Here is a 13,377-nt window from a genome sequence, read left to right as displayed (position 1 = left end):
TGAAATAAAGTATTATTTGGACTTATATGAAGAGGGACATAAAGATAAAGAACAGTATTCATGGCCAATAGTCAATTAAACAATACAAAATAGGATCAGAGCAATCACGGTCCTCCAAAATATCAGAGGTGGGATCAGGTGTCATGGAGGAGTGAGCATCACCTGCCGTCCGGTCACACCCGTAGTCTGCTCAATATCCGTCTAACATTCAATGTGCAGATGATGGCTTGCCTTCACAATTAGTATGAAAAATGTCAGTCAGCATTTGGCTTAATGATGAATCATATTTGTTGACAAGGATTGAAAACATTCTCATCATTACATAATACTTCAAGAAATCCTAATAACCAGTGGTGTTAATTTTATCAGAATCAATTGACTGGGATTTGTCTTCTGAGTAGCACAATATGAAAAAGAAATGAATACGTCATAGTATGTCTTGTATGACCAAAGTAAAAAATCCAAGCATATATAGTATGGTGCAAGTTTGAATAGTAATAACACCAAATTTTCTATTTCATTAAAAATTTTGTTGGAAGTCAGTATTATCATTATTATTTTAAATATATCTTTTAAATATTTTTTCTGTATTATACAGGAAATACAGAAGGTATGTCTGTCTGTGCACTAACCGAAATTCCTAAAAATCAATTTAAAATATTTCAAAGCTTGTGATGCATCCAACGTGACAGATAGAGCATAGATTACCACATTGAACAAAAAATTGAATTGATTATTTAATTGATATATAATTTAATCTCAAAAACATGGGCATCAATTTGAACAATTCTTTAATATGCAACATAAAACAAAAACATAATAAATTATATAAGTATATATATTCAATGTATAAATAAAAACTTGTCGATAGGATTGGCTCTCTTCGAAAGAAAACTCGTTATATTCCTCTCCTCACTGTTGTAAAAAATTAAGACATTGACTGCGAATGTACATACAGAAGATCATCCAAAGATAAAATAGTTATGGAACGTGAAGGAATCATCAAAAAAGTTTCTGAAAATAAAAAGAATCATAAATATATATATTCTAAATACGTCAAAGACACTTAAAGGAAATTAAATTAACTCAAAAAATTATGTATGTTTTATAAGCATTCAACCATTTCATACGAAATAAAAAAAAATATTCAAGAAATGAAAAAGAGATATTACGTCATGTATTGTTTTTCGATGGATATCAGTGGGTTAGTATTTCATGAAAGCTTAAAAGATTTTTAAACAACAATACATTCAAATTCAAATCAATTCAAATAAATTTTGTATAAATATTATCATTAATCAATGAATCATTATTTACCATTGGTCCCGAATGAAAAACTGGGATATTGTGAGCCGGTCGGTGCCCATTGCTTCCGTCCAAATTTGGTCTAAATAATATCCCTCTTCTAAAAAAGTACTTTATGATGTTGTTTCGGTGAATTGCTCTTGGCAAAGGTGCGTCATTCTTCCGGTCTGATTCTCTCCAGTCTCCAAAATACTCCCATCTACCGCTAGGTGGCGCCCAGGTATCCATCAAATTGTGCGGGTCGGTGAATCTCCACTCCTTAATTTCATCAACATTGTTTAGATTGTTTTTAGTGGACTTACTATTGTTGATCTCTAACATTCGGCTCATTAGACCATTGTAGTACTCGCGTTGAGCCAACATGTTCATCTGGCTTGGTTTCAATTGCCCAGCGCTTTGGAAACTTGACGGTTGGACAATCAATGCTGGTTTTGAAGGCTGAATAAATTGCCCAAAAACATCGTTCACTCTTTGGAAGACAACAATACAGATCATTAACCAAGGATCTGGGAAGCTGGACATCTAGGAGTAAAGAAATGTAGTGTTATCCTTTAATCCTAAGCATGTATATAAACAATACCATGTAATGTACACACAGGAAATTCAACTTAAGTGATAACTTAAGCGAGTTGAAGGCCACAGCAAGTGTTTTCTTCTTTTCACGCATAAGATTTTGCACAAATTCTGCTTCATATGAATACAAAATTAGGTCTGCTAAAATCGGGGCTTCTCATTGTGCAAAATTAGAATTTATTTATATTTAGATTGCCTATCACTAATACATCTTCAGTATAGACCCGCTGCTTTCAGTGTTTTTCTCTAGAACCAAAAAGTCTAAGACACACTTTAGATTAATGCAGCTGAATGATCATGAATTGCTGCCATGCACAAGATTCTGGAATCTCTATCCTTTTTACATCAGATAAGATAATGTCTGGTACACCAACAAGAAACATTAGCTCTAAACATTTCTGGATTCGCATTTTGATATAATTCCTTTCATTTCTTCAAAATCATTATTAAACAGTCGTACTTAAGTTTCCTACAGCAAAAAATCTGCAACAGTCATGTATTGAATCCTCCTTCATCAAATCATGAAATCCTGTTGCTTTCTTATACCTATCACCACTAAAAAGTATGAACATGTCAACACTCATTGTTTATGATTTGGTAGAGGCCTAATGACTGTAAAAATTCTTAGTATATTTATCTTCAATTTAAAAAAAAATTTAAAACACAAATTGTTTCTATAATCAGCAATTACAAACAAGGACTGAAATGCACAAAATTTTACGTCCGATATAAAAGGACAAAAGCAGTAGGCCACAAAGGTGTCAGATGACATAAACAGAATGGAGAAAACACATCAATCTCGTGAGCGAGTTCTGAATCCCAGCTTACCTTGCTTCTGAATTCCGTCACAAAGTGGCCCTCACGAGATTGTCAGTATCACTTATAAAACATAATACAATATCGGGCTGTCAGATCTACCTATAAAACATAATACAATATCATTGTCTATTCAAGAGACTACATCAAAGATCAAAAGCTATCAAACTTGACATTTTCTTTGGCTATGCAGTTTCCCGAATCAAGTTTTGGGTCGGGAAGTCAGTCATTCATAGAACAGGTGTGATGTACGCGACGTGTATTATATTAATTGGAAATCTGCATGCGCGTGGGTTCAATATTAATGTCTGATTTATTAAGTGTGTCGCTTTGTAATAAAGCTGTAAAAGCATCACAGAACGAAGTGTGCAAGAAGTCAAATATATTAATACACCGAATCCATAAATTACGATCTACTTTTAACAGCTCGGCGAAAAGTATGAACTTTATATATTAAATTGCTAAAAATATATGCGTAATTAAAGCGAAAAGGAAATTTGAAGAAGTATTTTACTGTCTAGTTTCTGACACATTTGCAGACATCAATGATCCCTGTCAAATGGTGCACGTCTTGTGCTTTTATTAAAAATCTATTTCTGTTCTTCTTGCACACAACGCCTAAATTTGCACTATTACTTTTTTGTGTCCACAACGAAAATGCAAGTGTAAGCTAGATGACTACATAGAGTACATACATTATACTTCCGCTTGTAGGAAGTCTGTCCATCCGTACAGTAGATTTCCTGATATGATTACCAAATCTTTAAGGTGCTAAAACACCCTGTTAAAGTATATCGAAACAATTCAAGAAGATGGGCTGGCAAAATGATTATTATATTCACGTTGACTGAAGTGAATCAAACCTATTGTTAGGTCATTTTACACTTATTTTGACTAAAAATTACATGTTTTCCAGAGGAAAGCACTTAAAGATCACAGCAAGTTATAATAATCCGATAACGGTATTTACCTGTTTCCATCTCTGCTTTCTTTAGCCGACGATACTTGTACCTGTTCTTACCTCTGATGTCTCTAGCCGATATTTACCTGTTCCCGCCTCTGGTGTTTTAGTTGAAGGGACATGTTCCCATCTTTGATTTCTCTAGCCGATAGGTACTTATTCCCACCTATTATGTCTCTACCTGATAGGTATGTGTTCCCACCTCTTATGTCTCTAGGTGATAGAAATCTGTACCCACCTATTATGTCTCTAGGTGATTGAAATCTGTACCCACCTTTTATGTCTCTAGGTGATAGGTATGTGTTCCCACCTCTTATGTCTCTAGGTGATAGAAATCTGTACCCACCTATTATGTCTCTAGGTGATTGAAATCTGTACCCACCTCTTATGTCTCTAGGTGATAGGTATCTGTTCCTAGCCGATACTTAGGACCTGTTCCTACCTCTTGTGTCTTTTGCTGATACTTAGGTACCTGTTCACACCTCTGGTATTTCAAGTCGATGTCGATAGGTACCTGTTCTGGCCTGTGATGTATCTAGCTGATAGGAACCTATTCCAACATCTGATGTCTCTAGCCGATACTTGGGACTTGTTTCCAATTCTGGTGTTTCTAGTTGATAGGTACCTATATATATTCCTACCTGTTGTGTCTCTAGCCGATACTTAGGACCTGTCTCCACCTCTACTGTCTCTAGTCGATAGGTACCTAATCCTACCTGTGGTGTCTCTGGCCGATAGATACCTGATCCCAACTCTGATGTCTTTAGCCGATATTTTCCTGTTTCTACCTCTGGTGTCTCTAGCCGATACTTAGGACCTGTTTCCACCTCTAGTGTTTCTAGTTGATAGGTACCTATTCCTACCTGTGGTGTCTCTGGCCGATAGGTACCTGTTCCCACCTCTGGTGTCCCTAGTTGATAGGCTCCTATTCCCACATCTGGTGTCTCCAGGCATAAGTGTTTTTACCCCTGTTCATGATTCGCATTCAATATTGGATTTATGAGAAATATTTCTTAAAACAGTAAAATCAATTGATATGTTTAGTTTCCTCTCTGTTTTTTTTTTTCAAACATGACCTTTTTAGCATGCGTCTTAAAAGATTTTTCAAATATTTTTACCAAACTCCGCTCGGGGTGGACAAGAATTGCATAGGTTCTTGTCACAGCTGGTTCCACCTAATTCGTTTTTCTAGATATCCTCTAACCACTAGAATAAAGTTTTATCGTTGAAATTTCGAACAGTACTTATTGGGACCCTTTATAAACTGACCTGTCTTTATATTCCCATGAATCAGAATTTATTCAAAACCTTTTGTATGAGAAGAAAAATAACACTTGCTGTGACTTTCAACTCGACATTATGATATATCTACGATGTATTAATTTAACTTCGGACTTCTAAAACATCAGAGTGGGATCAAGTGCCATGAAGGAGTGAGCATCCCCTGCCGACCGGCCACACCTGCCATGTGCTCCTTGTCATGATCAAGAATAACGGAAAAATCCGTCCACAATTCTGTGTGTTAATAATGGCCTAACAATTAGTATAAAAAATATCAGTCAGCATATGACTTAATGATAAATTTTTATTTGCTGACAATCGATGATAGCGATAGAACTTACAAAATGATGACTTTAAATGATACTGCTGATATTTTTGTTTCATCAACTTGTTTGTCAATAATTTACCTCGTTTTAGAAATTGTTCATAATTAGAGCATGCTCTTGCGTATCGAATCTACTTAGAGATATAAACCCCGTACGCAGGTGATAAGAGTGTTTTGCTGCATTAGTAGTTGACGATTGAAATCACGTTTATCATAAAGCTTGGTTGTTTGATTACCATTAAAGTAAAATATTTTTCAAGCAAAATATTCAAATATGAAACAGATGTGTCAGACTCTGTGGTATCTTTTATTTCAAGCTCACCGGGATATATCGTGTGGACATAAGAATGGAAGAAAAACATTGTTGGTTGGTGTATTTATGTAGTAATATCCCGTTTTCACCTATGTACACATGTCCAAACTTATAAAATACTCTAGAGCATGCTCCGAGAGAAATCAGTTTTTGAATGGAGGGATGCTCCTGACAGATAAGCAGATGTAACAGAGTTTTTAACACCTTCGTTTAAAGTCGGCATTTCTATTGTAATAATGATCTTGTTGGACTTTTACGAGAGGCACTGACTTTTACAGTTGACTGTTGTTTTGGACATATTTAACATTCACATCTACGGAGGTACAGAATTGATAATGGATAAGAAAACCTTTCTAGTGGCCATGGTAATGGTGTTAGGGGCCCTTGTATGTGAAGGCCTGAATTTGCGGGAAGGATGCTTGTCGTTTTCTTCAAGGACAGCTTATCTGTTCTCTGAAATAGCCCGTTATTTTCGTTGAATTAAATGTTGAGCTAAATTATTATATCGTAAAAGAGCTTCCGTACACTGTCCTAGTGTGAGAATAATTCGTCAACCGTAAAAGTCAGCGCTTCTCGTAAAAGTCAGTTACCATACTTATATATATCCTATCATCAAATCGTATTTGGCTGACTTGTTTTATACCAATTGTAAGATCTTTGTCTACATAAGGCTCACGACCGGTGTGGCCCATCGACAAGGGATACTTATTCTTTCTAGGGTCCTGTGCCCACCTCTGGAATTTCTGGAACTTTTTTCTTGCTGTTGCTCAACTGCAAAAATTTACTAACTCATGGAAATCCAGTTTCATTCTGATTACTAGTAGGCCTACTTAAGTTCGGGGAACAAGAGGAATATACCATCCTTACAATGGATGTGTTTTGTGTCTCATGATTTCTCGCAAATTTAGACCTACACATTTTAAAACAACACATTTTAGAACAGCACATTAAATGAAAAACAAATTTTAAGAACAACACATTTCATGTTTCAAGAAGATATTTGTAACACAAATGGTAGAACATTTTTGGGAATCGTTGAAATACGAACATCTTATCCAACAAGTTGCCCAACCAACCTGTAAATATATAAGGAAGTTTTTTGTTTGTCTGTCAAAATTGGTAAGAATTAGGAAAGTTTTGCATTATAACTTCTCCTGTTTTTTTTTTGTTTTTTTTTTGTTTTTGTTTTTTTGTATAACTTACGCTTTGTCTCTTTCACAAATGAATTTGCGCTTTGTGTGACATTCAACATCGGCGTATTTTCCATGAAACCACGCAGACATTATAACACAGTTCTTTCCCTGTTGTCCGCCGGGTTCGTTCGGACCCCAGTATGTTATTTCTATCGGAGTTAACGATGAATCGTAGATCCACTGATTTTCCACAATAATGTCTGTAATCCCGACCCAAAACTCACCGGCTCCTCGAAAGAGACAAGTTAAAAATAACGTCTTATCATCTTTCCAGTAAACAGTTGAAAAGTTAACGTAATATACCATGTTTACTGTTCATATCTTCCTTGTTCTATGCTATACTTACTCACGCTTGATACCTCGCTGGATAAATATCCAATCTCAGAGTGTGTATTAGGTTCTGCAAGCTTTGAATGGTACGACTGACAAATAATCTGAAATGTATCAAAAGAATTATCAATAGCATAAATCCATTGAACAAATCGAAACTTGAACGGGACAAAGCAAGGGTAATCTCAATTTGATTGTCAGTAGATTGTCTTATAAAAATGTTATCATCATCAGAGCAAGCTTTTTTGTACAGATTCAATTTAGAGACATAAATACTACTACCTCATGCATGTGATATTGGAATATTGCTAAAAAAAGTCTTGAAAGACCACACCCTTTATCTGTTGAAATTCTGATGTGTATTAACTGTACTCCTTAATTAGCTAACCTGTATTTATATTCACATGAATTTATTCAGAAATGTCTACAATACATGAGAAAACACTGCTGTGGCCTTCAACTTGACATCCATATTTCTATCTTTATGACATTTATCAGTTAACAGTAGATTCATCATAGTTGCTTCTATTCATAGTCGACTCTACAGTGTATATATCCCAGAAAACTAGAAAAAAGACACATCACAGAGTCTGCCGTATTTTTTTCATATTTTTACACCTAAAGTTTACTAACTAAAGACGATAAGGGCTAATAAACAACTACAATTTGTGACAAACAGCACAGGATGACTTTAGAATTTCAATCGTCACCATTTCTTATATTATACTCTGATTAATTATCAAACCTAGACATTTCAAAGACCTCGTTTAAGATCAGTATTTAGTAAATTAAAGGCTCGTTATAATGACATTGTTAGTATATATATCTTAACACTGGGTCGTATTTTGACTAGTATTTTATATCAGTGGGTGTGACCGGTTGACAGGGGATGCTTTCTTGTCCAAGCACCTGTTGCTGTTTCTGGAATATTAGGGGGTCCGTGTTTTATGCTCCTGTTCAGATTTGTATCGTTTGTAAATTTCTTGAGATTAATCACCATTCTTTAATTTCAGCTTTCCCACGGGAAACGATTCTGTTTTCAGTTAAGATTTTTAATATTTAAGCTACTCATTAACCATAACCGTAGAGCAAAAACGAAAAACTTTGAATTATTTTTTTCTCTTTCATGTTATACTTTATGCTCTTAAAATATATTTTGACTCAAGATTCTTGTATTTGTTAATTAGCGCTCTTGGAAAAGAAAAATTGAGTACATATTGTTTTTTAAACATTGTGCACGTTTCTTATTAAGTTCGTTATCAATTTATTTTTCTATCAGGTTTTGGTTCAATGACCACATCTCCTGAAAAGCTCTTGTGGTCATATTTACAAAATTAACTATTCAACTCTAAGTGAATTCACTTTCAATTGCATAATTTGAAAGTCTATTTTTATATATGCGCCTAGAATGGTATACTAATAATAGAAACGATCTGTGGTACCATTTTTATCAATCAAAGTCAGTGTGTCATGTGATACAAATAATTATGTCAAAATATGAATCAACAAGCTTGGAATCCTTTAGAAGACCAGTGGTTGAGACTAGAACCACATTTTCAATTTAAAAATCATGATAGTATCTCGGTTATATTGATAAGCATTGTATTTAAATACTTTGTTGACTTTTAAAGCGATATTTTCCTGTATTTATTGTTTTAAATATGTAGTGCTGCATTGAATTTTAAATTTTTATTACCAACGCTTAATCTCAAAACTTTGACATATCTTTATCATCCTGGCTATTGGAAAGCGTTTCCATAACTCTGACTCTCCTCCCTACCCCACACACAGAACTTTAATGACCACAATAAAAAAATACATTTGGATATTTTAGTAGATAAAGAGATTGATCGATGGCATTTTCTTTTACTTTCTACCTATAGTATGTAAACTGGTGAATGACTTCAAAATAAGACCAAAACCTGGCAGTCGGAGCCATGGGGCACAGAAAGTTCTTTAATTTTTTTATCCTCAACTTCCATTACATTTTGCAATATACGTGTACTATTCATGCATCGCCTGCATATGCAGTTTATGTCTCCCTCAACAATGCAAACTACTTAAGAATAAGTTTTTGATACCGTTCAGTCAACATTTAGCGAATTCTATAGATGGTACTGAACTCGTTAACAACTAAATCATGAAATCATAAAATGACTGATGGTTTTTATACCATTTAATGGTTAGTCCGTTATTTCTTACTGAATTTTCTGCGGATTTTCCCGTTAACCATGACAAGATTCACACGTCTGGTGCGACAACAGTCACCAAGGGGATGCTAACTCCTCTATGACACATTTAAATGTTTTAGCAATCTGTATCTCCTCCGCTCCTAATGAACTTATGATCCAGACTACTGTTCGTTATCCTCGTAATAAACAATGCGAATACCGAGGCTCTGATCCAGGTTTCTTAAAGTGTGAAAGAAAAAGTAACACTTCTACTGTAAGCTTTTCCATCCTGTCGGGCAATCTGGTCCAAGAAAACTGACCATGTTTATTCACCTTGCGAATGTTCAAGATGACAAACTAATTTGATTTTATATTGATCGATTACTGTTCATTACTTTCACCCTTTTCATTCTTCACAATAAGAACTGGGATGCTAAATGTTCTTCCATGACAATATCAAGGTAGTCCTTGAAAACCAAGTCTTCAAAACAGCTGTTGGGTAATAATTTTGCTTTTTGTTATCTCAAACTCGTAAATAAGTTATTCTTTCAACAATTTTTACATTAAAGGTGATATAAACACACAAAGGGATATAAAAAAATGTTTATTCCTTTGCTAACACCCATTTTATCCAATAACTTGTCCTGTCAACCTGTAAGCAATGGACGAAAAAAATTTTATTTGGAAGAACATTGGAGAGAAATTGTTCGACAGAAACATACTTGTTTTTGAGATTGTGGCGAATTATATATTTCTTGCTTTTACTGAACTATAACAGAATTTTATTTTGTATTACTTACAATTCGTTTCGTTCACATATGAATTTGCTATTTTTTATGACATTCCACATCGGCGTATTTTCCGTGGAATGCAGACATAATAAGACAGTTTCCCCCGAGGTATCCGTTCAGTTCATTTGGAACCCAGTTTGTTACTTCTGTCGGAGTCCAAGAGGAGTCATAAACCCACTGATTGTCAACAACAATGTCTGTAATCTTGACCCAAAATCTACCGGCATCTCAAAATACACACACAGGTTTAAACGGTTAATAATCTTTCTAGAAAATAGTTGAAACATATTTACTGAATTTACTTTCGTTGATCTTATGTTACTTACTGACATGCGATACCTCGCTAGATAAATATCCAATATCGGATTGAGTTTGGGTTCTGCTAGTTTTGACAGAAAGGATTTACAAATAATCTGAAATGTAAGTGTTACAGAAGCTGTTTTCCAGAAATCTGAATTATTCAAAACTTTTTTGAAATAGCTGAACATAGTGATGATTGTGAAATAAGTATTAGTGTATTTGCTTACAAGTGGTCATTACATCGACCAAAGAACTTAACAAAGGATGACTTTATAGAACTTGTTTGTAAGTGAATCAACTCGTTTTAGAAATTGTTCATTCGTAGAGCATGCTCTCGCGTATCGAATCAACTGAGATATATAAACTCCGTATGCAGGTGATGAAGGTATATTGCTGCATCAGTAAAGGTAGTTGACGATTGAAAAGTTGAATGCATCACGTCTATCATAAAGCTTGGTTGTTAGACTACCGTTATCGTCTTTTACTAGTAAAATATCTTAATATGATACAGATGTGTCAAACTTTATTTGATTTTTTATCTCAAGCTCACCGGGATATATGTAAATAACTTAATAAGGCAAATAACCATTGTTAATTGACTACGTCGATATCTTTAAATGTGGAGTTGAATGCCACAACAAGTGTTTTCTTCTTTTCATGCATAAGATTTTAGACAAATTCTGCTCCATATGAATTCAAAATAGGTCTTTAGTAATGGGGCAGAATTGGTACCCATGGGAATTCCAATGGATTAATATTCTGCAAGAAAAAGTTATGCCTCTATTTAAAGGAAGACATCATGTGACACTGTCACTACTTTAAGATAGATAAACAAAAACGATGTAGGCCGTATGGGATATAATTAACTTTTGACATGGATGACTAACGTCTCACGTGCACTTAAAGATACTTATCTTTTAATGTAACCAGTATTAACCATGTACCCTGTAATGGCAGATATTAAACTATATACCCATATATTATGGGTTGGGACTGTTAACGCTTTATAAAACCGCGAAGCGTTCATAAAAAAGCGTTAATTGTTCTAACCCATGTTATACCACTATAACTTATTCCTCATCTTTTAATTTTCCATCACTCATTCGTGTAGACAATATGACAACTGTTCCCTTCAGAAATGGCTTCGAATTGAATGAGCATAGTTTTAAATTAAAATAAAATAATACCGAGGCCCCCGTCCAGGTTTCTAAAGTATGCGAAAAAAAGTAACACTTGTCTTGGAAGTTCTTCCATCCTGTCGGGCAATCTGAAAAATATCAAGACATAGTAATCACCATGCCTATCCAGTCTTTGGAAATATTTAGAATTAACCGGATACTAAAGAGACAGCAACCACATTCCAATTGTTTAAGAAAGTAACTAACCTGCGCAAATAAGCAAAGGAGCCGACCATAATATTAACACTCGAATCATTGTAATGTCTTCTATTAGATTGATTATTTTGTCGCTCTCCTTACGCGATAAACAGCGACCTTATTACACAACGTTCAAAATCAGCAATGGTTTAAGGTATAACATCACAATTAAACATGACAAAATCACAAGACACTTCAACTAAAACCATACTTTAGATATTATTCTATATTTCAATAAAAGATTTTCGGAATATTTAACTGTTATGTGAATATAAAAAGCATATCCTTTGAACTCTCTGATAAGAAAGTTGAATGTCTTGGTGGAAAGTTCTTTTGATCTCTAATGACCTGTTTAAGATCGAATAGAAATTCAGACTGGAGACTTTATGTCGAGTTGAACTTACGCACCTTACTAATGCAGCAATATACCCTCAGTCATCACCTGCATATGGGGTTTATTTCTCGCTTTTGATTCGATATGAAAGAACATACTCTACATATAAACAATTTCTTAAACTAGGTAAGTATTGACAAACAAGTTGATAAAACAAAAATATGAACAGTCTCGTTTGGAGTCATCATTTTGTAAGTTCTAGGGTCGATATAATTACCTTTCCAGCAAATACAATTATCATTGAGTCAAATGCTGACTGACGTTTTTCATACTTATTGTTAGGCCATTAATTCCACACTTAATTGACGACAGATTTTCCCCTTATTTCCCGGTTATGACAAGGAGCACACGGCGGGTGTGACCGGTCGGCAGGGGATGCTCACTCCTCCATGGCACCTGGTCCCACCTCTGATGTTTTAGAGGTTCGTGTTTGCTCTGCTCCTATTTCTGTATTGTTTTATGGACTTTTGAGCTTGAATACTGTTCGTTATCTCCATGTATACTTCTTTTATTTTCTTATTGTCAATTAACAATGGTAATTTTCATAACTACGTCGATACGATATATCCCGGTGAGCTTGAGATAAAAGATACCACAGAGTATGACACATCTCTTTCATACTTGGATATTTTACTTGAAAAAGACATTAATGGTAATCTAACAACCAAGGTATATGATAAACATGATGACTTTAACTTTTCTATCGTCGACTTCCTTTACTTATGCAGCAATATACCTTCATCACCTGCATACGGAGTATATATATCTCAGTTGATTTCGATACGCAAGAGCATGCTCTACGTATGAACAATTTCTAAAACGAGGTAAATTATTGACAAGCAAAATGATGAAACAAGAATATGTGTGAGCAGTTTCGTTTAAAGTCATCATTTCGTAAAGTCTATGGTCGATACAATGACCTTGTTAGGAAATAAAATATTTATCATTTGGTCAAATGCTGACTGACGTTTTTCATACTAATTGTTAGTCCATTATTTATACACTGAATTGACGACGGATTTTTCCATTATATCCTGATCATGACAAGGAGCATACAGCCGGTGTGACCAGGGTCAGCATGGGATGCTCACTTCTCCATGGCACCTTATCCCACCCCTGATATTTCGGAGGTCTGTGTTTGCTCTGCTCCTATTTGGTTTTTTTTACGGACTTTGATATTGAATATTGTTCGTTATCTCCATATCCTTCATCAAAATCATGAAATCCTGTTGCTTTTTAGTACCTATC

At 34.7% G+C, this 13,377-nt stretch overlaps 2 protein-coding genes across 2 annotated transcripts; both read right to left on the bottom strand.

Annotated features, from left to right (window-relative positions):
- Positions 1-774: 774 nt before the first annotated feature.
- On the bottom strand, positions 775-2,908 carry LOC134258380 (uncharacterized). The gene is made up of 3 exons (XM_062740908.1): positions 2,707-2,908; positions 1,318-1,827; positions 775-1,014 (listed from the first exon to the last, which is right to left on the bottom strand). Exons 2-3 carry the CDS (start codon positions 1,825-1,827, stop codon positions 1,003-1,005), a joined length of 522 nt encoding a protein of 173 aa, XP_062596892.1. The 5' UTR covers positions 2,707-2,908; the 3' UTR covers positions 775-1,002.
- A 3,673-nt stretch (positions 2,909-6,581) lies between these two features.
- LOC134258379 (C-type lectin domain family 17, member A-like) lies at positions 6,582-11,881 on the bottom strand. Its single transcript, XM_062740907.1, has 5 exons — positions 11,745-11,881; positions 11,547-11,626; positions 7,114-7,201; positions 6,778-6,997; positions 6,582-6,650 (listed from the first exon to the last, which is right to left on the bottom strand). Exons 1-5 carry the CDS (start codon positions 11,791-11,793, stop codon positions 6,626-6,628), a joined length of 462 nt encoding a protein of 153 aa, XP_062596891.1. The 5' UTR covers positions 11,794-11,881; the 3' UTR covers positions 6,582-6,625.
- Between the last annotated feature and the right edge of the window lie 1,496 nt (positions 11,882-13,377).

Source organism: Saccostrea cucullata, unplaced genomic scaffold (genome assembly GCF_032062105.1).
Source record: "Saccostrea cucullata isolate Sc308-1 unplaced genomic scaffold, CSIRO_AGI_Scuc_v1 ctg4, whole genome shotgun sequence".
Classification (NCBI taxonomy): Eukaryota; Metazoa; Mollusca; class Bivalvia; order Ostreida; family Ostreidae; genus Saccostrea; species Saccostrea cuccullata.
This window is presented reverse-complemented; position numbering and strand designations above follow the sequence as displayed.